Raw genomic sequence first — 27,980 nt, forward strand, 5'->3', positions numbered from 1 at the left:
TTATTACAGAATTTTTGTGCCCTGTCTGTGTGGGAGAGTAGGGGATTGCACTCCCAATCCTGCCTCCAAGGGCCTCATCAGGTTCCTGCTCAGTTAGGTGAGTTACTTTTGTGTATTCTGCCTTTCTGCTTTTACAGACAGGCTTTGAGCAGCTGTGCCATGTGGGAGAAATGGCAATTTGGACAAGTACTATAGCAAGCTGTGGCTCAGGTAGCTGATAGCAACCTTTGATTTTGTTTATGCTTAACTGTAATGCAGTGAACTGGAGTGGTATTGCATGTGTACACATGAAATAGTGTAATTCAAAAATGTCATGACTTTCTTAAAAAAAAAAGGTGCCTCAGTTTGCATGTCTTCAAATTTTTCAATGACATCTGTGTGCTTATATATGTATTTGTTTTCAGTGTGCCCTTCTCCATCTGCGCTGATGTTCAATTAAAATGCAGATAATGTGTCCTAGCTTGTAAGATGGATCACTGGTGAAGTACTGTCATGTCTAGGCTAGCTTATCTCTTGATAAATACCTCTGCTGTCCACTGAGAGATTAAACTTCATGACTGCTGAGGTCTGTTTGGGGGTCCTACAGGCAGATAAGACTGTGTAACTGGCTTTTAATAAAATATATCAATTTACATTTGCTGGAGGACCACTTGCTATTGAGAAGGTGGCAGTGGCATAATCAAAAGATAATACTTGCATGTGAAACTGGCTCTTCTGTTTAGTAAGTATTATAATTGACTGACAGGAATGCTTTATTGAAGACTCTTGTGTCTAGAGCTTGGAGGTGAGGAGCTTGAGCTGCTGTTCTAAGACCTCATTTAGTTGTCTAGCAGAAAAGATTTCTTTCCCTGAGTCTCATGGGGCAGGAGCCACAAAAGAACATTATCCGCTAGGTACAGAACGCTCCGGCGGTTTGGGTGTGCGGGACGCGTGCGGATCTGTGGTCTGGGTCTCTCTCATTGTGAGAGCTGTGTCATCAAGGCTCCCAGCACAGGGAACCCTCTTCCCCTCAAGGGGGTTGAGTATGGACAGTGCTGGAATTGTTTAACTGAAGAGATGTTGAGTTGTGTACCAGAAGTGGTGAACAGCCAGCTTCTCTAACCAGACAAGTATCTGAAAAATTTGCTCTCTCTTACGTGTGTGGAGGCAGTGGAAAACAGTTTTGTCATGAACAGTGCTCCAAAAACAAACCACTCAGTGCCACTGAAGAGGTTCATGAGGGAGAGGTTTCTGTGCAAGACTGGAACCTTGCTTGTGCTACTATAAAGTTTGGTGTAAATAGGGCATTTGGGTATATATTTCTGTGCCCACTCATTGTTCATGAACTCCAAACACTACTCTGTGCCCTAATTTTTATTTTCTAGATTTTTTTTAAAGTTGCAGGAAGGTTTAATTTGCCTTAAATTACACTGTTTGTTAAGAGATGGACCTAAAGACTGCAGGCCGTGTTTTTCCAGAAGTAACAAGTAGTTTGTTCAGCTATAGGTACCTGAATGAAGGCAATTTTTCTAGAAGGCAGCTCTTTGCTCTGAAGATTAGGCCTATTCCATATATTTATTCTAGGTTGTGCATCTGGACATTTGTCATTCTTAAAGTCTGGGCTGTGTTGTGGATCCCAGTCCTTCCTGCCCTGTTATCTTGGCCATTTCAAAGGCTCATGAAATAGAATTGCTAGTTGGAGGAGAGTCCAAAAGCAACCTGTTGCTTTTATTTTCAATCCAGAAATTCAGGACACACATTTTGTGCTATTTTTGGCCATGTAATACTCTGCTGTATCTGATTCATTTAATATCTATGGGAGGTATTTTCTCTTAGAGGAAGATTAGGAAGAATCCCCATGCCCTTGTCCTTGCAAAAGCCAGGCTGGCATTGTTATTGGGATTATTATTATTATTTTATCTCACAGTGTGCTCAGGGGTTTCTTGCAAGCAGCTCTGTTCAATTGTTCAGGTGGTGGAAGTGTATGGACCATATTCAATGGTCTTTATTGTCCTTTTTGTCTTGCAGATCGAGGGATTTTAATGGCTTTCAGGTAGAAGAAAGTGGAGACAATCAAAATGAATTCTATGGACAGGCACATACAGCAGACCAATGACCGGCTGCAGTGCATAAAACAGGTAAGCTGAAGGTGGAGGTCATTGCTGCTAAATGAGGGCTGGGTGTTGTGTGGCAGGTGTTGCATATTACAGTTGCTTAATGAGTGTCCTTGCCCTTCAGAGGGAAGGAATGAGACACTCTAATCTCACTGAAGAGAGTACCTGCAGTGAGAGCTGGTGTATTAACCTCAAAAGCCAAACTTTCCCATGCACCCTTCTAAGAACTCTTTAGCCTGGAGACTCAACAAATCTGGCTCAGCTGGAAGCAGAGTGGTGCTCGTCCTGCCAGCTCAGCCCCAGAGGGTCACAGCGGGCGGCTGTCATTCTTGTGCTCTGAGCACAGTAATCCACAATTCCAATGGGCCAGTTATGATTTTAATCCAGTAGCTGACCTGAGACCTGCACTGCCTGGAGACTCAGAACTTGGATGGTTGGCACATCTCCAAGTGCTCAGAGTGCTGCTTAATCAGTTTGCATGGAGATTGTAAAAACTTCTGATTGCGAGGTAAAATTTTCAGAAGCATCTGTTTGTGAAGATGAAGGGCTCTTCACATGCCACTGCCTTTCAGTGAATTATGTCTCATTTACAGATTTCCCCACTGTAACTGTGCTTGCAAATGCTTTTATAACTGAGTAAAACTACAACAGCGAGGACGCAGAGACTGCCTTTGCCTGCTTTACCCTTCTCAGTGAACTTTGGTCTCCAGGGTTGCAGGCAGTGTGTATTCTTCTGTCAAGTATGTTCTTATCCACATGCAACAATCCTAACAGAATTTTCATAGCAATGGTCCTTTTAGAGGAGGTTAGCAAGAGAATGGTTTTTCATGTTGGTATTTCCTGTGTTTATCTCTAAATCAATGCATGCATGCAGCAAACAGGTGAATAAATGCAAGTTGCACACAGATATTTTCAAGATCCCATCTGGATCCAGGAGATGAGCTCCAAAGTTCATCTCTTCAGACTGGCTGAAATTTTCTGAATTACATTGGAAAAATAGAAAAACAGAAACTTGTTATTCCATGAAATAATGTTCCAAAATAATTTTTCACTGTTGTCTGGGCAGTTTTGTTTGTCAGATCGGGTCACAGCAGAGTCCTGCTGCTTTAGTTTTTTATTTGTATTAGCTAAGTTAAAAAACTGCCTGCCTACTTGTGCCCTAGGACATATGCATATTGCTTCTTGAGGCAGCACAGCATTTCTCTGTTCATAGATTTGTGTTGTAGACACAAGAACCCTAAATCAAAGGAACTGATAAAAGATAAGCGTGGGCGTGGTACTGGATAAGTAGCTCTGGATTTTTAAATTTATTTCTTTAATGACAACTTCCTCAATAGAAGCAGCCAAGGGGAAGTGCTGATCTCTCTGTGTTGAGCAGCAGTGGGACACAGGAAAATGCAATGATGCTGTGTCAGGGGAAGTTGAGCCTGGACATTAGGAAAAGGCTCTTCACTGAGAAGATGGTCAGTCACTGGAACAGGCTGCCTTTGCAAGTGGTCACAGCATCAATTCTGTCAGAGTTCAAGGAACGTCCAGATGATGCTCTTAGTCACATGATTTCATTTTAGGTAGTCCTCTAAGGAGCAGGAAGTTGGGCTTATTATTACTTGGAGGTCCCTTCCAACTTGATATATTCTTTGATTCTATAAGAATGTGTTTATCTTCTCTTAGTTTCATCAGTCTCCATCATTACGTTATTATAACTTTGCCTAGATATTAGTGGAAGTTTATCTTTTCCAGAATGTGTTGTAATGCAGGAATATGTGGGTTTTTGCAAGTCTGGCATGCTTTGGGTGATATGGAAAAAGATTACAGCTCACACCTAAACCAGATGATTTTTCTCTCCATATTTCCTTTATGAGAGAGGGTTTCAGAATGAATCAAACAAAGCTAGTTCATAGGTCAAGGAGCAGAAATAGGAGTCTTTTCCTGCAGAACTGTTGGTCGTAATCCATCCTTGCTCTGTGGTGTCTCTCTCTTTCATCACTCTGCACTGAAAGTTAATGCATCTAATGGCCCTTCAGAGGCATGAGGAAAATATGAATTTGAGGATTTCATCCCAGTTGCTTATGAACAACTATCTGGTCCAAAAAAAAAACATGCCCTTGACAAATTGATGTCCTTTTTGGCCATCCTAGCCCATAGGATGAAGAATGAAGGTTAAATTGCAGAACAATTTAACCTTCTAGCTGTAAGAACAGACCTTTACATCAAGTGGAGACAAATGGAAGATGCTGCTCAGCTCCTTTTTCTAGAGCTGTCGGTTTCTGTACATAATTTATATTATTTTAATTAGATAAGAGAATATCAAATTACACTTCTTAAAGTTTTAAAGAGATAATTTTGCCTATGTAATGAGTACTCTGTCAGTTAAACCACTAACTTCATTTATACGTGCTGCTGTTTTGCATATGCAGCTTGGATAGTTCTTCAGTGATGAAGGCTGGGGGAAGGGAGGAAGGTCAGGCTGCCCAGAATTTGTGTAGCACTCTCTGTTTTCTTTGATCCTGGAAGAAAGCTTGGGATTTTCTGGTAGACCAGGAGCATGCTTGTGCCAGAGCTCAGAGGATGCCTGAAAAGGAGCTATCCTGCTTGGGAATGCTCGTGAATTCATGGCTCCCCCATTATGCTTAGGCCCAAATAAAAGAAGAGAAGAAGAAGACTTGTTTTCAACTCATGATGAACTGTAGTTAACTAAGACAGTGGCTGAACACCAAAAAATATATCTCAGAAAGCTTTTATTTTGTGCTAGTGGCACTTGTAGTTTTGTTGGAGAGTAATGACTGATTTAAAAAAAAATAATAATTTGTTTTGTTGAAGAAAGTAGCATCAAAACTGCTGTTTGCTTTTTCATAGTTCCAAAATCTTGTGCTGTTATCTTTGCTGTAGTGGAGCAAGAGACAGAAACTAACTACCTTTTTGAAAGACACTCAACTCTCTGTCACAGGGTCATAAATTTCCAGCTTGAGGACATTTACCTTGTTCTTTGAGACAAGTCATTAGCTGGCTAATAGTAGAAAGAGTAATTTCCAGTTCACCCATTGAGAGCTGGACCACACAGTGCTCTGTGCATGTTGAGTTTGGGAGCAAAGCACTACCTTGCATGGATATATAAATGTATCTTCACCTATTCTGGGGATTAACTGCAGGGTTAGATAAAAATGTGTCTGCCTTGCCTTCTGGTCTCCTCTGTTATCCTCTTTTCCCAGACTGTGCTGCTGTTCTCCTGAGCACACATGTGCTTTTGGGGTGGTTAACACAGCAGTGGTGTGGAAGGTGTGCTGCAACAGGGGGAGGAAAACCATCCTTCCTTGGAGCCCGGCATCTGCAGGTTTTGTAACCCTGCTGGCAGCCAGTGGCTCCTGCAGCCCGTCTGAGAGCTGTCTGCGCCCTCCCTGCCCCTCACTCCAGCCCCTGAGAAATGCTATAAATGGTAATCCATGTGCCTCTTTAACTAGATCATGTTTCAGCACAGGGTCAGGACAGGCTTCTTTCTTCCCAGCTCTGTGACTTGTGAGACACCCACAATATCCTTGCTGACTTCTGTTCCAGGATCAAGGTTGTGTTTTACCTTCATCTTTTTTAGTGCTTTAAAGCTACAAACCCAAAACTTGTATATGATCAGCTAGTTAGGAAATGAAGTGTGTGTTAAGAAGTGTTTCAGAATAGATGAAAGGGCAAACTGAAGAGGTGGCTGTGTATTTATGCTTAAAAAAACCCCAGACTTCTGTGGAAGGCTGGAACAGCTTGTGTGGTCTCTTTGTAGCTGATTCCCTTAGTATTTGTAAGTGTGTGTGCTTTAAAATCAAACATAGTTTTTTTGATGTACAGTGGAAAAAGCCAAAGTAACAAGCTTTCCTTAGCACGTGCAATTAGTTTGTCATGACACAGGAGACTCTTCAGGGTACACTGGAGGAAACTGGATGTTCAGGGCACAGGCTTTTTTCTTTAAGTCTTTGTCCATACAAACAAAACTACAAAATTACTTTTGTGCAGAGCAAAGGTCTGATGGCTTCTGAGAATTCCCTGCCATATTTGAGGCTGCAGTAATAATCTGTTTATGTGCTATGGGCTCATGGCTCAGGTGGCTCTGGCACAACGTCCATGAAGCTGTGGGGCAGCAGGAGCGGGTTCAGGCGGGCACAGAGCTGAATTTGAGAGCTTCCTTGCTGCCTGCTGCCCAGGCACAGCCTTCTGAAGGAGCCAGCTTGGCTCCTGCTGCACAGAAAATCCCAGTAAAGAATTGACTGGGTTTCTTAAAGCATTCTTCATAGCAGTCCAGAGGTGTGACTTTAACCAGATGCTGCTTTTGTTAGGTGATAGAAGCAAATGCCAGGGAAAATCAGAGAGTTGGGTAACATCTCTCTACTCTTACTCTAATGGGTCTACTTGAAAAACTTGGAGCTATTCTAGGGACTTTGTGTCTCTGTTTGCTGTCAGTCAGTTTTGTAAGGTTTCTGTACGTTTCTTCTGAAATTCTTGCAAAGAAGTAGATGAAAAAAAAACCTTTCTATATTGAAATTATGAGGAAGCCACCTCTTTCAGAAGTGGTGTGTGATTATATCTTCCTGCTGGGCTGAGTACAGTTAGGCTCTGTACTAAAGCTGTGCTGAAATGTTAGTAACAGGTTGAGAAGGAGTGTGAAAAGGCTCTCTGGTGTCAAAAGTATTAGCTCATGGTGGGAACAGAGAAGGTTGGTTCTGCTGCTTGTGTCATGGTACATCAGGACACATGGAGCAGTATCGTCAAATGGTGCTGGATCACCACGTGAAAGGAGACGCACGTCACACAGCTGATTTCCAGAAACTGATTAGCATTTCTCCCCTCTTCCCTTCCAGAAGGCTTGCTGAATTGCTGCCTTGCAATGTTTTTTAGTGCCTACCCAGCCATTCAGAGAGATATGCTGAAAGTTGTAATTGCTGTGTGTTTGTGTTGATATTTTCTTGCTCAAATTGGAAACAAGCAAGCCCATTTCTTTCATCACTCAGCAGCTAGGTTTTTGGTAGCCTGCAATTCAGAGGAAAATAGAATTCTTTGTATATTTACATAACTGTTTTTAAGCGCTGAAGTGTTTGAACTAATTCTTGTGCTCTTCAGTGTTATTGTTGCAGACTCATGTAAATGCTAAGCAGTCCTAAACATGTCATTTTTAGTATACTTTGGACTGGTTACCAAGGACTGGTATGAAATTACAGCTGAAAAGATTTTAATAAAAGGAAAAATGCTTCCCATTTTTTTCATTCGAATGTCCTTACAAAACTGCCCACAGTACTTTCATAAAAATTTCACTCTTGAAGAACTTTGAAAATCAGAAGTATTCTTATGAAGAGTGCATTTATTTAGAATATACTTTTTTTATATTCTATATAAACGTTGCAGGGGTTTGGTTTTAGCAGCTAAATGTGAAATAACAAGGCTAAAGGGGGAAAATACCTTATCCTTAAAAAGACATTTGATGGGCCTCAAGTGTTACAGCTTCTTGGTTGAATGGTCCATCAATATTGTGTTAGTAGCTACATTTCTTTCATATCTTTTTATTCTGAGGCCTATAGCCACAAGTTCTTTGTCTGCTTTTGTGCTCAGTCTGTTGGAATATTCCTCTGCTAGACTAAAGTATGTTTAGGGAAAACTGACAGCAGACCAGCTTTCCTGGCTCCTCTAGTCCATTTAGAGACTTGTCAGTCAACATTCCTGCTCATTAGATCCTGCATCCTGGTAGGGAAGCTGCAAAGGAGGGAGCAAAGAGGCAATTTGCTGGAAGCACTCCTGGCAGGGAGGGGGAAAAGAACACCTTCTTGTTGTTTGCAGTATTTGGCTGGTTTGTTTATCTGACAGGATTCCAGTGGGTGGAATATAACCCATCATGTTGTGAGGTGGATTGGTAAAGTTGTGGCAGCTTCACTTTGCCCATTCCCAGTTCTGCTGCTTTACTGCAGCACCTGTCCTTGAGGGCTGGGGTGTTATTACTCTTAATATTAGTTGTGTTAGTATCCTTAGTATTTCCACTTCAAAATGGAAAGTGCACGTTTTAAACTCAGGCCGAAAACCTCCAGTACCCATGGGATTTAGTATCATTTTATTCTTTCCTGTGCAGCAAGTTAATCTGGCCTGTTGTTTAAAATTGTCTTTCAATAAAAAAGGAAGAATATTTGAAAATTCTAGAAATCTAGAAATCGAAGTTGAATCCATAATGTCACCTTGGTGTCAGATGAGCATAGGAAGTCCTTTTTATCAGCAGCTGGGTCAAGCTCCTCAGTGAAGGTGTGACACAGCTGGTGACATCTCTGACTTCTGTCCTGCCATTTCTGAATCTTCCTTCTTACATATGCACTTGCTACTCGAGTTGCTGCTATTGTGTGCAACAGCAAATCTATAGAGGTATGGCTTAGAGTTTGCACATAAGTTTTTTACTATTTGTAAAAGCAGGTGTTTTCAAATGAATTGTAGTGGCAAAAGTTCTGTTAATACCAAGAGCCTTCAGCTGTGCAGACCTCTGCCATCATCTCCTGAAGGAAAAGTCTCATCACTGGTGGTGTTCACTCCTTCTTGCCTCTGTGCAGTAGTACATTTTGCGTGGGCAGGTCACACAGCAGGTGCTGTGGGCAGTTTTGTAATTGAGGAACTGTCTGGGGAAGCATTTTTCCTTTTGATTTGCAAATATCTCAGTAATGCCTTGCTGGCTGGTAGGACCTGTGAGAATAGGTCATGTGAATTTTACAACTTCCACAGTTTGTGTAGTCATCATTTTAAGTAGTCACCTTGAGATTTTATCTCTGCATAGATTAAGAGATTAAAATAATAAAGATTAAATCAGTTGATTAAAAGTGCTATAAAAAGCTCAATAAGTAAATAAATTACTCAAATTAGTCAAAATTAATTGCAAAGCAAAATATGTCCAACAAATGTGCTGCTGTTCAACAGGATATACTGAAGACTAGTAGTTATTTTTCAAAATCAGTGAATTTATTCTTCTGAAATTTAGAAAATTAATAAATGTATCTATTTTAATTAAATTTTTAAAGTTGGTTCTGTACATATATCAGAGGAGTTGGTGCTTTTTTTCCCCCTTGCCATCAACTCGCTTTATACTTTTAGGTGGTGTTACTTCTTTTTAAAGAATGCACTATTGACAATCATCTTCCAATAAAGGGATGATGTAGTACTTCTTTAATGTCCTTAAAACACCTTAATAAGGTAAGAACTGCATGAAAGAAAACCATGATCCAAACTTTTCATAATGATATATACATGAAATTATGAAATGGTTCACAACACAGAAGTATTTATGTAGACACCCCATTTTGCCTGAGTCCCTTACTTAATCTTCTACTAAAACACATTAAGAAAGTAGATTTTTTTTTTTTTTTTGTCAAGACAGCAGGTAAGCAAGTCTAAAACAAGCCCATTTTTATCAATAAAATCCATTACCAATTTATGTATATATTACTGTAATAATGAAACATTATTCTAATAGTGCAGTGGTATTCTAACAGTATGGTCACTGCTTTGAGAAAATTAACTCCTTGATATGTTGAGATATTTAGGACTGAAACTACTGACTGAAAATCACGAGGGCATTTGAGAAGAAAGCTTCTGTATCATTGCAATGCCTGTTGGAGTGGAAAGGCTGAAGAAGCCTCAGCATTGTTGCTGTAGTCACATAGAGAGACATCTCTTGCTAGCATAGGGAGATACTAATGGAAAATGGGTTGTTTCACTTGCCAAGAAGACCAAGTGAACTGGTTAGGCAAACTGATTTCATAATTCTGGTGAGCTGTAATTACAAATACAAAGAGAGGCTGGAGCCTTGCATGACTGAGCATGGTCTTGGAGTAAGAGTAGACAGTTGTACTTTTGTCTTTTGACTTTTATCCCATAAAATCAGTTTGTGAGTGCTCAAGGAAAAATACTTCTGACCCCTCTGATTATGTGGAGTGTTTGTAAACCATACTGTTCTGTTTCCACTGCTCTCAGCTGGCATCATAGCAGTGCAGGTGCTGAGGGTAAGGAAGGTACAAAGACTGCACCAACAATCAAGAGATGAACACAAGGACATACTGCCATTATTCTGCCCCATTTCCATCTTCAGTCAGATCTGATCAGAGCCCTTCAAGTCACAGTTTCCTCCTGAGCAGGGGAGGTTGGGGTAGAACAGTAGGTTATGACTAAAGAAGTTTAATTTGCTGCATGTTCCCTTACTTAACATAAAGTTTTATTCAAAGTATATCATAAATATACTGCAGTCATGTAGATTGAAAGGAAGACAATGTTGCAGTTCTGATCAACAGAGTTAAGGAATGATTCTTGTTTTAGCTCTTCTGGCTTCTGTGTTTAGTTCTTGAGGATCAGATGTTAAACCCATTTCTTACACTTTGGTAAAACTAATGGACAAGCCAAGGTTGCAGTATCTTTCCTTTGCTCCTGCACATGCATATAGGTGTGCAATCATCCTCACAAAACTCACGGTATAGGAGATCCAGGCAGCAGAACAAGGCTGCTCAATTACCAGGCATTCACCTTTTCTGCAATCAGTACTGAATTATACACACACTTTATACTAAAAGTGTATGAGAGAAGCATCAAGGGAAATCTGCATTAATATAGATTTGGTCCCTTACAATTCATAACTGAACAGCTTGGGGGTTTTTCAGTTCAGTGATGCTCATATTTTTTATTTGTTCTTTTTCTCATTTGTTTAGCATGCAAATTTGCACAGTATTTTTTTGATGTTAAAACATCCAATAAGGAGGTGCTGGTCATTGCTCCGTATTTGTTCTCTTTTGAAAAAGAAGCTGCAATGGACAAAGGGGGCAAAGGTGACTCCATTTGCTCTGTTTTTCATAAGTAGGAATGGCTAACATGGTCTTAATCCCTCTCTTAGTATATCTAGTGCCTCTCAAAATGTGAGCCTAATAAAATATTTATAAGGCCTCCAATGGAATGAGCCATGCAAGTACAAGATAATTCTATTAATTAGGGATCTCTCAATCTCAAAAACACAAAATTTGGAGGGGGGATTATCTGAATGCAAAGTGCACAGCTTGAGCCTTTTAATTTTTTGCTAAATAAAACAAACTTTGATATTGAAAGGGACTTTAGAGAATTGAAGTATCTATACCCATATCCAGATAAACAAAAATCACACTCCCAAAAGACAGTGAAGAGCTCCATACTCCCCTCTGTCCTCAGGAAAAAGGCTGTTTGTTTTGAATATTGATTGCAGAAGAGTTTTAATATACTGAGTATGGCTGCTGGTAGATAGGGCAAGGTGTCCATAATCACTGTTGACAGTAAAAAAAAATAAAGATGGAGAAACCACCTATTTCAGGTCATATAATTTTTTATGTTTAAAGTGTGTTCTTGAGTAGTGATAGCCTGTATTTTCACACCTGAGCTTTCTGGCAGCCAGTGGTTGATGGGGGTCTGAAGAAGAGGCCTTTGCATAGGAGGGGAGACAGGCTCATGGTTGGGCTCACTCACAGAGCTTGCTCAGGGTTTGGAGTAATAAAGGCTCTATCACTGTATTAAAGCAAATGGCTCTTGCTGATATGCAGGTCTTTTGGCACTGAGTGAGCCATCAAATTTAGGTCTAGCAGCAGTGTACCTGTGCACCGAGTGACTGAGAGACCAGCTGTGGTCATGCTCTGTCAAGTGTGTCTGACCAGGAATCCTATTTACAGTCCTAAGAGAGGTGATTAGTGTTCCTTTGGGAGCTGGATGCTCTTTGCCCCACATGCAGCACAGTAATTCTGCTCCCAGTTGTTTAAGTTGAAGGGCATGTGATCTCTGTCAGTTCTCTCTGCCCTTTCTCTGTCCAGCTCCCATTTTTCCCTACTCCCCTATTTGCCCTCCTTCAGCACATAAGTGTATTTTCATTACACATGACTGCAGACATGTCTGGATGAGCATTAAGATGGACAAAAAATAGTCTGAATTGCGTGGCAGAATCTGCCAAAGCACCTGGCCACCAAATCCCATCTCAAGGGTCAGAGGGAGATACACCATACTTTTTTCTAACACCAGAGTTAGAAAAGTACTGTAGGCATGGAGTCAGCTCCATCACCAGAAGTGAAGTTGATCAGCTCCTTTACCACACATTATCAATTGGTTTAGCTCCAAAGGAATTGTGGTTTCTGCATTTATAGTTTTGAATATACTTACTTTTATATAAAATTTTTGATAGCTGCTTTTCCATTTTTGTTATTAAATTCATAGAATTACAACCATATGAGAATTTTAATTTCCATTGTTGTCAAGAAAGGCTTGAAAACCTGCATGTTTGCAGCTGAAAATTGCAAGCAGGTCACATGAACCTCACAGTTGTACACAGGCATTTCAAATGTATACAAAATTTATGTCATGCAGAGAATCTGGCCTCATGGTTTGGAGGAGATAGGCTTTGTACTGGGTTTTACATACATTAAAATCTGGACCTGTTGGAAAGTTTTGAGAGCGTACAGATGAACCTGTTATCTAAACTTGGCTGAAGTCTCAGGATTACCTCAAGAGTAAATATGTACAGTATCAGAACACTAAAAATCCGTGTTTCCTTTTGGCACCTTTCTTTGTATACATTAAGTTTTATGTAGAATAATGAGGAATAATAAAAATATTTATCTGGCTTGAAATAATTGAAAGTACAGTTATTTTTTTTTACAAGGAGGGTGTTGTGAGGCAGGAGGAGTATTTATGCTGTGAACTTAACTGTGTCATCCTCTTACACTGATGATACAGCTCCACCTTTGGGAGAAGTTTCACGATGCGTTTAATTCAAAGCTGCTGCTGAGAGCAGAGTCCTGGTACCTTCCCAGCCCTACCTTTTGTTTGCTGCCACTTTCTTTGAGTCAGGTCTAGTGATTGAGTGGTCATATAAGGGATCTCACTGTGAGTCATGACTAAAAGTCTGCATTTGAGAGGTTAGATCACAGTTAGATCACAGCAAGTGTGGTCTGAGGCACTGAAAGGGCTGGAAGTACATGTTGAGGCAAGGAAGCTCACAGAGGCAACCTGCCATAAGACTAAGCATTATCAACAAACTGTGTCCTAGGATTTAGGTCAGCTTCAGACTAGTGTTGATATGCACAAACAATGTGCTGTAACACGTGCCCATTCCCATGGGCTCCTGAAGGGCCTCCCCTGCAGTGGCTCACACTGCTGCTGTCTCCCCTGCTAGTGCTAAGGTTCAAGGACCTGCCCTGCCTGCCATCCTGGAGGGCCAGTGTAGCTCAAATTGTTAGTGTAGAGTGGGCCTAATTTACCATGGAGGGAGGCAGGAGCCTTCTAAGGCCGGCAGCCCCCAGTGCTTGTGGAACAGCAGCCCAGACTTTCTGTCCTGCAGGAGAACAGCTGCCTCCTGGATTCACTCTCCCCAGCTGGTGGAGCAGAACGTTTGCCAAGCATGCAGCCTTGCCACATGGTGTGTAGGAAGGGGTTAATTTCAGAGCGAAGAAAAGACTACCTACATCTCTCTGTTTTCTTTTTCTGTGCACTGAAAAGCTCCCTGTGTTGCCAGTGTTTTGTGTCGCTGATGTAAAATTCCCAGACTCGTTGATTAGTGAAGCTAGACAGTAGACAGGGTCCAAGTGGCTAGCCATGTGAGAAATTCAGTGACTGTAGGCTACTGTTAATTAACCTAGAATCTACAACATGGCATAATGTCTGTGTGATAAGTTATATTATCTTCAGCAGTTCAATTAAATCAAGGAGTGAGACACAGAGCAGACGTAACTCGGCAAAACAAACAGACAACTTGAGTCAGCCTTCATAATTTGCTGCGACATCACGTAAATAAATGCAATAACTTGTTTAGCATAGTTAAGCAGTTTGCTGCTCAAAAACTTATTTGCGTGACATCTCATTTTGAATAGGTTAAGTTGTGGCAAATTAGATATCTGCCTTCAGACTGATGTATTCCACAGAAAAGAGGAAAAAACCCTCCACTGGAGATGTCATTTGTAAATTGAAATTCAACATTTGTTTTCTATAGCAGCAAACAGGAACATATGGATTTCATGTTTAAATGATTCACTTTCCATACCATTGCTGTCACGTTAGCATTTCCTGATGTGAGATAATATTAAACCTCTGTAATTGTTCTTAATTTTGACTGATGTCCTTGCATTGCTTACTAGACTGTTCTAAGGTACACAAGTGTACAAAAGGGTTGAGATTCTATATTTAGGAAAGATAAGGCCATTGTCGTTGCCATGTTTCAATGTGGATAATTGGTTTCAGTCTCCAAAATCATATTGAATCTTGCATTGCAGGAAGTGGTTTTCACCCACTTTGGTGTTGGTGAGATGACTGAAAGTAGTCAATTGTGCTTTAGTATCCTTTTAAAGAATAAGATGTTTATTATATACACCTTTTTAACTCATAAGGGCCTAAATTCATATGTGGAATGAAGCTTCTATTTTTGTGCCTATTGCAGAGTTTTTATTGTATATCAGGACTTTCTTATCACTGTTTGATTGGAAGGAAGTAACAATTTCAAGGGGTGGCTGTATTTTGAAATGTTGGGACTAAAAATTGCCACATGTCAGCTGTTGTAACTCTAAATGCCATCGTTGTTGCCCTCGCTCCAGGAGATGACGGAGCAGTAAACCATGGAGTGGGCACACAGACAGTTCCAGTGGAATCTGGTGAACTTGGGTCCTACTGTACCTGCATCCTCTGCCTGTATGTCCTCACAAATTTACAAAGATGGTCTGCTCTTTAGGTAAACAGAATGTTTAAGTCAGAGGTGGTAACAAGCAGCAGTAGATGTTCCCATCTTCCCTGGAATCCAGCTCAAATGTCAGCAGTCCTCAGAAAAGGACTTTGCTGGTACAGTTCACTCTTCTTGGAGATAGCAAAATGGATAGCAAAGTCTTTTGCTGTTCTCTCTATTCCCCTACACCAGACTGTTGAGTAGCTACAAAGAGCAAGAGATTCCTTCCAAGATCAAATATGACTCTGAGACTCAGTCTCTCTCTTCAGAGCATCACCTGGTGATCCCTGCAATAATGATATGCTCACCTGCATCAAGTATTTCTGTGATTTCTGTTCCATTCAGGCTAATGGAATATTAGGTTTGAGGTGTTAAAAATTATTAGACTGAAAATCTTCTAAATTTTTTCAATTATAGAAATTGTCATGTTTTGCTAATAGTCTTCTGAAAAGCAAATTATATTGAAAGCAATCTGGTAAGTAACTGCTTCATTCAGTTCATTGGCTTTGTTAATTTTTGCTTCAGATTTTATTCATGTGAATCCTGTCCACTTGCTAAAAACATCATTGCTTGCAAGCATGGTGCCCTTCACTAGCAGCTTTGAACATACACCAAGATGTGTTGTAACCAGATCTGATTCATTGTCACTTTTCTCTAAACCAGCTACTAATGAGGTGGATTTTTTTCCCCTTGTTTACAAGAAGCACAGTTTCAGACAAGACTCTTCAGACACATGCCTTGCTTCTTCAAAATGCTGCCAATAATTTCAGTTGAAGAGGATAGAGCTATGCATGTAAAATGCTTCACAACAAAGCTGATGGATGGATCTGGCATAAGCTTTGTTTTGTACTTCTGTTCTTGGATCGAGAACTGAGAATATCTCTTTATTTCCTGCTCGATGAATATGTTAGATGTAATATTCTTCTCAGGCAGGCTTTTTGTTGTGAGGATGTGAGTGACATTGGGGCTTTTTTGCTCCACATACAGTGTTTAAGTTGTCAATAAATAAAAATCACAGTAGGCATTTGGAATGTTTCCTTATGTAACTGAGGGAAGGAATTGTACCTGCCTTCATGCTTTGGTTCATGCTGGATCTTCTGTTTGTTTTCCACAAAAGTAGCCTTGGCCTTTGAATGCGAAAAAGAAAAACTGGAGGAGAACCTGGATTTAAAATTATTTAGAAAGTCAGAAAGCTGTGAGAAACATGTCCCAGACAGAACTGTGTGTGACATTGCAGGAAGTGTCCTCTTGGGACCAGTTTTTATTCTCATCCCATAAACTATTCAAATCCACTCCACAGAGGCAGGACCTACTGGTATTCTGACTTTTTCCTGTGTTTTGTTCAGGGCTTTTTAGTCTATGATGGGACTAATAGAATTGCTTACCTTGCTTAGTGAGTTTCTAAACAAGTTTCAATTAGGCAGTTCCATTTAAGGAGTCAGGATTTCAGTATTCCCTGTGTATTTAAGTGGGTTCTGATAGTGTCCCTCAGGGGTCAGTCCTGATGCAGTGAAATAACCTGCTGGAGGGTTACAGAACAAACAGTTAAAACCAAGATGTTGAGGTCACCCCTGCTTTGGCACAGGCAAGTAGAAGGAGCCTTTTCTTCCATAGCAAAGTGCAAGTTTAATACATGTTGAAACTTTAATCTAGGAAAAAAAAAATACAGCTTTTCAGTGGTGTTACGGTAAATAGAAATTACCCTTATGTGGTGCTAAATTGAAAATTAAGCATATGGATATGGGTGTGCCCTGTTTTTTATCTGTTAGCCTATATCTATAAAAATTGTTCTCATTCAGGTATAGAGTGTGCTTCTCAATGGGGAAATTTCATTGTAAGCTTTAGTAGAAGATGTGTGTAGCTGGCAAGCAGCAACACTGGTGAGAATAAATATTATGTAGTTCTTACTTAGGGCTATTGATTAGGGGATCTCAATTCATTTCCTTTCCCACAAGGAGGGAAGAGTTGCTAAAATGGTTTCACGTACAGAATTACATAGGTTTCAGTGAATTTTTCCCTGCGTTGTTTCTGTGGTTTTGGTTTGGGTTATTTTCTCCCTTCTGAGAGATCTGTGACCTAAGTCCTATCAGTACAGTAGGCATTCAGTATGGTGCAATTTGTTCACCAGCTCATGTGCCTCTCTTGTCTTCTGGAAATGGTGTATTTGATATTAGCAGAGCTTACACGTGCTGTTGTAGAGGGGTTTGAAGCAACTTCTGTTTCCTCTGCAGATCAAAGTGGCTTGTGGAAGGAGCAGTATTCACTGAGAGATTTGGTGTCAGGCAGTCACTTCTCGGGTGGTTTAAGTGAGAGTTCAAAAAGGAATCCTTTTCCCTTTTACTTGGAAGATTCATAACCCAAACTGCTGGCTCTGTTCATGGGATTTTTTTACACAAAGCCTTACAATATAGCTTCTTACATGTACTTACTTGGATTCTTGCCTTTAATCTGTATACACATTCATTAGACTCCTCCACCAATAATTATACGATCAGCCAGAGTTGTAATTCTGAAATCAAGCCTATGTAAAGCTCTCACTGGTTGGTAGTGTGAGCTGTACCTGTGTTGGTAGAGCAGAGGTAGAAACCCACTTTGCACAATGCCTGTCTGCTTTTTCAAATTCTGCTATTGTTTTAAAAATCTATGCCCTGCATGTCAGTCATCTCTTGTTAAAACAGGGCTTCTGACCAAGAGCGTTGATTGAATAAGAATTATATAACGTGATCTAAAAGCTCACAGACTGGGAACTCCTGAAAACCTGGCATGAGAGGATTTTTTTTTACCCTTCATTTGTCAGGAAGTTAATATATGCAGCTACTCAGGCATGAGGGGATGAAGGGAGAAAAAATAGGTTGTGAACATTATAGTTCATCCAGATGCTTAGAAATGAGCAGTCATGTTTTCCCAAATTATGCAACTGATTTAAAAGTAATGATATATTTTAAAAATTATGCCCCTGAGATTTCTGCCTCCTGGATAAAACACTCATATCATTTTCATATTTTTCTTAGCAATTCCAAGAATTATAAAACCTCTACTTAAAAAAAGCCTAACAATTCCTAAATACTCTCTTTTCTTGTTGTTTCTGGAGTTTTCACTGAAACATCTACCATCACCAGAACTGGAGAATTTTGTAGCAATATTACTGATGTAAATTGAATTTTTTCTTTCCTGTGCCATCCCTCTGCTCTGGCTAAAATGTTGGAATACTTTGGCAATATAGACAGTGAGGGATGACAGTGTGAACAATAGTATTAGGTAAGTTTACAAAGTGCCTCTAAAATCAGGACTTCCTGTTGTTCAGTAAAAAGGCAGAAATTAATGCGATAGATTGAAATCTTGATTATTGGAAGATGATGTGCTGGCATGTCCCAACAGTGAGGCATAAGCACACTTCAAAGACATTGAACCTGAGACTAAAATTTCCCTTAATTTGGGCTCAGACAATTTTGATTTCCGAGTGGAGTCCACTGATTTGCAGGTGGGAGAGGTGGTGCTGTGGAGGAAAGAGTCTGGGGAGCTCTGGTATTTCAGCTACAGCTTGTCTCTAACTAATGAATTAGTATCAGAAAATGGTGGAAGTATTAATAGGAATGAAGTAGGATTTTCTGCTTTCACTGTACAGTTGAAAGTATTGATTTTGAACGACACACTGTTCCTAGTTGCCAGACTTAGCAGTAGCGTAATGTAGAAAAGAATATGTCAGTCCTTGTGCATGTTATTTACCATGTTGCTTTGCCTTCCCTTTCCAGCACTTACAGAACCCAGCAAACTTCCATAATGCAGCAACAGAACTCCTGGACTGGTGTGGAGACCCCAGAGCCTTCCAGAGACCATTTGAGCAGAGCCTGATGGGCTGTTTGACGGTATGTCCATCCTGCCGTGACCGTGGCTCCAGATCTGTTTTGTACTGTGTTCCCTCTCTCGTGGCCAAGGGACCTTGATTTTCAGAATCTGCAATTTAAGGGAATTTCTGTCATTTTACCTTAAATACATAAAGCCAGATCTTAAGACCTGTTTATTTGCCTCCATTGCTTAACAGGAAGCAAAATGCAGTAACAAGAAGTTGGAGCATAAGAGACGTTTTTAGTTAGATTACTTACAAATGCACAGGCTAGATTATTTGTTATACACATACAGTATCATTTCATGGCTTGAAATTGCTAAGTGAGCCGTGTTCTTACAGAGTGATGAACATTCCAGGTATTTGTTTTCCTTTGGCATTTTTGCCAATTTGCCAAGCAAATTGATCTAAATAAATAGTCACAAAAGAAACAGAAATTCTGAAATTATTAATGAAGAGACTGTAATTTTATTTGTTGTGGGGCAGAAGTGCATGGATTATTTTCGTGGAATGTTTTGCTGGCATACATAAAACAGACATTAAGACTGAGATTTAATTGCCAGAAATCCAAATGTTAAGGAATGGCTCCATCTTAGTGTGCTCCAGTGTATAGCATCCCTCAGATTTGTATGTCAAAAAGTAAGAATAAATCCAATTATAATAGGAGATGCATATAATCTTCCAGACAGAGAAAAAATAAAGTTAAAAATGGTAAATTCCAAAGACAGAATATTTAACAATTCTGTCTGAAATAAAAGTTATCAGTAGCATCAACTATGAGAAACTTCACATAATGTCTGATGTGACCATAACAATATTTTATTTATACCTTTTGAAAACTTTGCTAGCATTTTTCAGGGTAGCTTTTGGGAAAGGAGACATTCACCTCAAGTATAATTGAGCAATCTGTGCACAGTATTTCTCTGCAGCCTCTGCTAGAACATTGTGAGTCTGACCTGTGACCTCCTTGCTGTTTAAATCTTTTTTTTCTACGTGAGCAGATCTTCAGCCCTGCCCAAGTGGAGGGTCAAAATAAGGTCTGACTGCCAGTGATTCATTCTCCTCACAGAGTGTACAGAAAGTGGGCAGGAAATGTTCCATGAAAATTGGTGAGGTAAAACACAATACACGGTTTTCATGAAATGAAAATGCTGTTTTTCTTCTGACAAGAATGAAAGAAAAAAAAAAAGACAGTCTTACTGTCTAAGTACTGTTAATATTTGAGCCACATGTATTACTTTGCTTCATACTTCTCCCTGAAATCTGAACAGGGTGGCATGCTCCCTTTCCCAAGCTTGTTGTGGGAGAGAACTATCTGCAGTGTAGGACTGACTGGCAGCAGCATCTTTATCACATGTTGTAATCTCATTAAATTTCTGACAAGGAAATAACACAGGAGCTTAACCAGGTGGCTTGTTCTGTGTTTGATAAATACACAGGATTTGCAGAATGCCTATAACCTGTAATGAATATGTTTCTTGCTCTTAATTTTAAAATCCCTCTAAGAAAGATATTCTTTAATTTCTCGTTGTGTACATCCCTCTTCCTCTTCCTGCTTCCCATTAAGCAGACTTAACAGCATGGTTGTATCCCAAGAGGTTTGTACTTCCTGTATCATCTTAATACATTAGCAGTACAGTGGGCAAGGTCTCTTTTTAAATTTTTTTTTTAAATTCTTCTCCTTTTATGTGTATTTTTTCTATTTAAGCTAACTCATACTTTCTTTCTAATTTCTTCCTAATTTCTTTCTAATTAATTTCTTTCTAATTAATAATTTCTTTCTAATTAATATGTTCTGATTCATAATTTAGCAAACATGGATTTTTAGGCTTGTTATTTCCTTACAGGAAAAGGGGTTTATCTACTTTTATTTAACAAATGTGATAGAACTTCAGTCTGTTTTCAGAGACTTTATTCAGAAAGTTGCAAATAAGTCAAAGGTAGCTGAAATAATTGAATATCATGGGTAGATTTAACATCAGTTTGCATAGCATCGTGTTCTGTACTTATCAGGAGCCTATTTTTCTTAATGCTGATAAGGTTTACCAGTTCTTACTTCTTTGTGAGGATTATGCTAAATGAAAAATAAAAAATCAGTATGAAAGTCTATTCAACCACTGAAACAGGATTATTGTTTTATTTTGCTAGCCTTTAAAATGATCTTCAAAATCAAATTCCCTTAAAATTTCCATATTTTTGGATATACTTTTTTAAAGCACGTGATCTCTACCATCATTACAACATTTGAGCTGTGTAGTTCTTTAAGGCATTTAATTTGGAAATTCTACAAATACTAAAAATGCTTGCTTACTCATAAAGATTCCCCTCTGTAGTATTGAGAATGATTTTTGTTATTTTTATGACATTCTGTTCTGTTAACTCTCTGACCAGGGAAAAAGTGGTATGCTAAGCTGTTCTGGAACCATCAAGGGATATGAGATGACCATGTCCTGTGAGTGGTAACACGACACATACTAATCCAAATTGAAACTTATTAGGATGTCATGAATGCAGAAAGGCAGGCTCTCTCAGGAATGTGCAAACATTCATTCACACACTGCAAAGTTGAAATGCATCAGATGTAATGACAGAGCAGCAAAACAGATCTATTGTGGTATGAATAGCCAGCTGAATAGATTATCACACATCAGCATAACATAGGTATCATAGGTATAACACATCCTTTGCATCATTTAAGTCCTATGTATAGTCTTTTGCAAAAATTAACCAATTAGATTTTATCCGATTAATACAGGACAAATATGCCCACAGTCTTGAAATAAGGCTTTAATTTAAGAAGTGGTTTTTAGAAGTAGTTCTGTACCTGACACAGTCTTTGTATTGGGACTGTCAGTAATGTCTGGTAACTCTATAACCACCGGAATGTTTGTATTCCTGCTGCCTGTCTTAGAATAGATGCAGAAGAATGATCTTAGAAATATTCTGCCTAGTCAATAGCAGAGGAGCTTCCAGCTTCATTTATGGAATTATTAGTTTTGATAATAATATATAGAATATATATAGAGAATAATATGTAGAATAGGCTATCATAGAGGGTGTTCTTAAATTGTAATACCAGCACTTAGAGAAGTCTTGGTGTCTTGAAAATTTCATGAGTTCGCTAGACAGCAATTGTTGAACAATAACGTGGAACACGTGTCTAGTGTTTGTCTTCCCATGGTGATTTTTTTTTTTTTAAGGATAATCTGTGCACAGTATACATACTGGCTATTTGCAGTAGATAATTTTTCCCCATCAGCAGTGCTTTGTAATTCTGAAGTTACATTTGCTACTGTGGTAGCAAATAGCAAATTTGCTATTGTGTGCAACATAACAGGAATGGTTTTCTTATCTCTAGAAGAAACTCAGGATTTTATACAACAGCTAAATTTTGTCAGAGAGGTACTAATAAGGTATGTGAACTTCATTTCAGTAGTTAAATATTTTGTATAATGGATACTGTAAATGATTACTCATTTAGAGTTTAAATAATTTCCTTTTGTGATAAAAAAATTAGGCTAATGCTGTCAAGGCCTATGAATAAAAATGGGGTATTTCTGTGCATTGCAAAGAGTCAAATAGAAAAGGATACATAGGTAAACCAATGGCTTGTGCCATAAATAGAAGATATTTTTTAATTAACTAAGCCCCAAAAGCTGTGCCTCTTCTGACCAAAATGTGATGCATGTGCATCGTGTTGTTACGTTCAAACAGTTCTGACAGACACTAATTCTAGAGCTTAACTTTTTGTGCTTACCCATCACAGAAAATCACTAAAGTGAGTGGGTAATAAAAATTTATAAAGAATACTCATTTCAACAGATAAATAATAAGTCAGAGATAAAGGGGTAAGCTTTGAATCTGTTTTATTTCTTGCAAGCTACAGGTTGTGGAAAGGTTCCCTTAAACAGCTTTTACAGAATTCATGCAAACAAATTATGATCTTTCTCAGAGACAATAAAATTTCTTCTAACTTGCCAAGAAAAGCTAGGTGTTATTTTTCAACGGTAGTTATTTTCAAATCAAATAGACAGTCTGTAGGCCAGAAATTGAATTATAATTGAAATAATTGATTCTATAAATTATTGAAATGGCAATGGATATGGTGTTCTTTTGTATATAATACTACTTCTTCCATGGCGTTATGGGGAGCTGATGAAAACAGCCTCCACTTTCCACAAACCAGACACAGCTGTGTTTTTACTAGGATTGAAAAAATTTCTTACTCTAGCGCTAGAATATATTATGCCAAGGCTGATAGTCTTGATAAATTTAAGAATGTAATTCTCTAAAAATGTATTGTATATGGCATTACCTTACAGTCTTCTGAAATAAACAGCTTCAGTTACTACACAGCAGTTTAAAGAAATAACCCTGTTTTGGCCAAATGAGACACCAGTCCAAGCAAAGAAATGGAAGTACTTTAATCACTCCCAGGTTAACTTTTCTCCTAACTGTTTCCCAATCCATGTGGATACTAAAAATCATGTTTAACAGTAACATTGACCAAAAAGTTACACAGTAATTGAATTATATCTCTGTGTATGGGAGACAAAAATAAAATATTGGTCAAAAGCTTTTCAGGAAAGTAGACTGCAATACAAATTACTTTCAGTCAGCATTTGGCCCAGGCTGTTTCATTCATTTCTGCCTCTTCCCAGGTCCAGTGTAATCTCATCCCATGGGTGTGCTCTTGCCAAGCAGTTTAACATGTAAATGACCTTATTGAAGGCTTTGGGTAAGGTTTGTGTGGTTGCTGCAGCAAAAATGGAAATGAGGAGATAGCTGAGAGCAAAATGGACAGATTTACAGACTTGTCTTCAGCAAAGGACCATAAAGGCACTGCCTTGTTCTCTTGCTGTGCTTCAGCTTTACAAGGCACCAAGTTTATCATTCTTTAGGGCTCTTCAGCGTGTCTGGTCAAGAAATAAAAGAGTGAGAGAGGCAAAGCTGCATGCAGTTACTCTGTAGCCATACCTAGGGGCTTCATCTAAGAAATTAAAATCCATCACTACAATGGTTTTGGACAGTAGGAGGAATTTAGGTAAGCAGGATGTGCTTACCTGAGGTGGCTCCTGGTAAATCACTGAAAGTAAGAGAGCTTCTGTAGTGAAAGCTTTTGTCTCTAACCACGGTAGTTGGGATCTGAGTCTCTTTGCACCCAAAAGATGAAAGATTTCCTACCCCAGATTGTCCACAAAAAACTATGCTGAAATAGTCACAGAAATAGTAATTAAAAATGCCTTTACCCCAAATCTTAATGTTCTAGATTTTCCTCTCCAAATACTGGATCCACCTCAGTCATCAGATGTGGGAAACTTACCTATGTTTGGGAAAGAAATATTTCTCTTTAAATTAAAACAAGCAAACAAACTAAACACAAAGCTGTAGTGCTAGCTGTACTTCATCTAAAGGTTATGGATTTCATTTAAATTTTTTGTTCTGGTTGTAGTTCTTACTACATCTCTGTACTGCAGATAAGAGTTGCTGAAATAACAAGCATCAATGATAAACTGATGGAAATATCTGCTAAAGGTTCATGTTTTAATGATACTGATACAATAGTACAGTAATCTTTTGAATTTCATTTCTCTTCAGAAAATCCTGGAATTGAAACTGCTGAGATTATTTTAGATCATTTTAAGGAGGAAAAAACCCTAACTGCTCTCAGTTTCATAATACAGGAATCTGTTTCAGCTTGCCTGATACCTTATGAAGAGCATAATTGTTTGAAAAAAGACATACATGTTAAAAAAAAAATATATATATATAAGAGAATGGCATATCTAAAGAATGTGAAGTTTCCACAACAGGATGCTTCAGACTGCAAATGCAGCTAATGCTTGCCTGCATTCGTTCTGTTTAATGCAGAAAAGTACATAATCAAAAATCAACCTGTGACATTCCAAAAATCAGATTTCTAATCAGATCAGGATTTGAATTCAAGGATTAATCAAGGAATTAATTCCTTGATTAATTAGGTGGAAGAGTTGGTTCAGCATATCTATACCCAGGAAATGGGAGGTTGCAGCTGCTTGTGAGAGCCCTAGAAATGTTACATTTACTCTTTGTATCCAAGACTTCCAGAGCAAAAAGTTCACGTGGAAGAAATTGTGCTCCCATCATCCTCTCCAGGCATCTGTTGAACACACAGCTTTGTGTTTGCAGAGCAGCACAGCACTCCAGGGCTGTGTACGTGCTGTACTGCCAGGGTACAGCCAGCAGGCACAGAACACTCTGCTTCCGAGCAGCTCTGAGCGCTACCAAACAACTCAGTGTTACTGCTTGTCCTTTCACTGTGTGGTCTCCTAAAGCCATTTTTACCTAAACTTTGTTAGTCTTGTCAGGTTATTTAAAACTCATCGAGATCTCCTGCTCTCCAAAATGAAGTGCTTTTGGAATTCCCTTGTCACTTTCTTCATATGACCCAGCAGTGTTTCGTATGTTTCATGCCAATCACTGTTCAAAGTGTGCCAGGACTCAGGTGGCAGTGTTGCAGTGACCCAGTGATCAGCTGGTTTAATTACAGCACAGTCCCTGCCTCTTTTCCTCTGGGACAATTTTCAGTGGAGAGGGTTGATTATAGTGACCTTCTCTTAGATGTTTGTGGTTGTAAGAGACATGCAGAGAGGATGTAAAAGAGATACCCTTATTCTGCATGAGTTACATCGCCATTGCAGGAAGAGTCAAGAAGTACATGGCAGGCATACTGGCTTGTTTTACTTTGAAAATAAGACCTTTATCCACCTTATAGAGTGGGAGATAATTTTTAAGATAACTCTTAATTTGAATACAAGGATTCTGTAAAGTCTCTTACATTTGCAGAACGTACTTAATGTCTGTTTTCAAGCATCAAAGGCAAGAAACTGCTTAATGATATATATAACTTCCCTGACTTGCTTTGATTGTCTCTATTGTTGAGGCAGCCCTTCTGCAACTGGAGTGTAAGAGTCTCATCAGATCAGGACTTCAGATCACAGATTTCTTCCTCCTTTTCCTACCCTTTTTTTTTTTTTTTTTTTTTTTTCCCTGTTTGAGACAGATCACTATTCATGTTGCAAAATTCCTCAATTTGCTTCCTGTTTATCTGATCTTTGTGTGTTACTGAGGGGGAAAAATTACCATCTACATTGCAGAATTCTAATTACAAAATTTCTGCTGTAGTCTTCAAACTGCATTCAGATAATTTCAAGTATGCACAAGTGGCTGAACATGGAGCCGTCTGAACCAGCAATCAGCCAGCATTTTTAGTTTTGAGCAACCAGCAAATTGAATTGGTAAAATTCATTCTGATGCCAGCAGGGGGGAGTGCTCTTGACTGCTGCTAGTTAAGAGTTTCATTGAAAGTGCAACATAATGGGAAGGGAGTTTAGAAATAAGCAGTCATGTAGCTCTCTTGATTAACGGGGCTGTTAGGTTGAGAGCTACATTGTTCCAGTACTTCGTGGGGTGATGACATACAGGGCAGGGAGTGAAGCTCCGTGGTGAAGCTCCTTAGCCTTGCAAAAGGAGAAAGGAGGCGGGGCGGGGGGGGGGGGGAAGTATTGCAGGTAAATTCAGCGAAGAAAATATGCTGGTAGCCACATTTGTCTGCTTTTCATGTAATTAAAAGCTCACTCTCATGATTTTCTCCTCACTGTCAATGACCCTGAGAGTTCAGACATCTGGAACTCTGCAGAGCTGAGTCACAGACAGTGAATGCAGTGTCTCCTTTTTGAATGCTGTTTATCTGAATTATTCAGATTAAAGATTTCAGAGATTTGAAGTGATCAGACTTTCTTACTGGCAGTTGATGCTATAATAATGTTTGTTTGCAGATAGGGTATATATTCCTTTAAAGACAGCTTAAAATAGCTGTTAGTGCCATATCAAACTTCAAATAAAAGCTAGGTGTTGCAAGTGTGTTTAGGAAATGGGTTAGCTTTTCTAAAGTCTAGCTGTCTGGAATGTTATTGTAAAATCATGTAGAGAAATATTAGATGTTGAACCTTGAGCTGGCCAAGCACCCCTCTCACCCATGATAAAGGATGATGATCTCAATTTATGATTGTGGTACTGGCAACTATGTCTAGTTTGGTTTTTTTAAACGTGCTGCTTTTCAATGGAGTGCTATGTTATGTATGGTTAGGTCAAGTAAGATAAGTTGTTAAAGCACTGCAGAATGAAGCCGTGGTTGAACACATGGTACCAGCTACATGCTGTCTGAATTTTTGCTGATGTGCTGGATTGGAATTTGTAGTTAGAGAAAGAGTATGTTTGCAAATGGTATCATAATCACTTAGCCATAATATTTCATGGATTATTGAAATTGTTGCTTTGATCCCATCTGATCCACACTGGTACCTGAATAAGACTGAAATCACGGGAGGTTTCAAATGTGGTAGAATTCCTGGGACAGGGTTCAGGCTGAGCTGGATGGCTCCACTGGGCAGCAGGTGTCTGCAATCATTGAGGTTTGGCTTGGGACAGACCTAAGGGACCATGCTGTCTATTCTTTTTCTCCAAGCCAGGATGTGATACAGATACAGCCTGGTCTACTATAAATACCCTTACCCTCCAAAAGCCAGAGAGTGATAGGTAGGACTTTCCAGTGCCTGATGATTTTTAATACTTCAAACATTTTCCCAGTGAGTCACATATATACTGAGAAGATGAATGTCTGTTCCTAATTTTCTATTTAGGCATTTAATTTTTCTTTCTTTCTGATCTGTAGTATTTCATGTGTGTCTTTGGTCTCATTTTTACAACATTTTTCCTGGTTATAATGATAATTTTAAACTCTTACCCTGTCCTGTTAAGTGTTTGCAGACTGTTTTGCCTGCAAAACCACCTAGAAGTTTTGCAATTTACTCTGTCACTGTCCAAGTCAGGACTAAATACATAGAAATTACCTGTAATAAGCACAAGTTATGATTTGACAAAGGACTAGTAGCTAATAATCTGAATAAAATATATATATACTTCTGTCATCTGGGCTATATTCCTTTATTGCGATAGTGTTACATAAGGCAATGTCAAAAGACAGAGTTAGGATAAGGTAACTTGTTAAAGAAGGAAATTGCATGGTGCTGATGTATTCATGATGTCCTGTATCACTCACCTAGTACTTCTTCAATACTTGGTTTTGTTGTCTATCTGGATATATGTACTTTCTGAGAGTCACCTTTTACAATCCTAAAACCAGATTTGGTATATCTCCTAGCTCTCTGTCTTGATTGAATTTCTGAGGATAATCATTAGCAGTTACAATGTTTGTCCAGGTTAAGTTCCTGTGAGGCACTCAAAGGTAAATTTCATCAGGGCCTGCTGATCTGAATATATTAAACTTACCAAA

General features: G+C 39.1%; 1 protein-coding gene across 1 annotated transcript in view; it reads left to right on the plus strand.

Annotated features, from left to right (window-relative positions):
• Positions 1-27,980, plus strand: part of ZMIZ1 (zinc finger MIZ-type containing 1) — a 283,289-nt gene that overhangs the window by 129,811 nt on the left and 125,498 nt on the right. The window contains exons 3-4 of the mRNA XM_053983271.1: positions 2,008-2,117; positions 18,555-18,668. Of these exons, the coding sequence (XP_053839246.1) occupies positions 2,058-2,117; positions 18,555-18,668 (174 nt within the window). The 5' untranslated portion in view covers positions 2,008-2,057. The remainder of the gene's footprint in view (positions 1-2,007; positions 2,118-18,554; positions 18,669-27,980) is intronic.

Source organism: Vidua macroura, chromosome 8 (genome assembly GCF_024509145.1).
Source record: "Vidua macroura isolate BioBank_ID:100142 chromosome 8, ASM2450914v1, whole genome shotgun sequence".
NCBI lineage: Eukaryota > Metazoa > Chordata > Aves > Passeriformes > Viduidae > Vidua > Vidua macroura.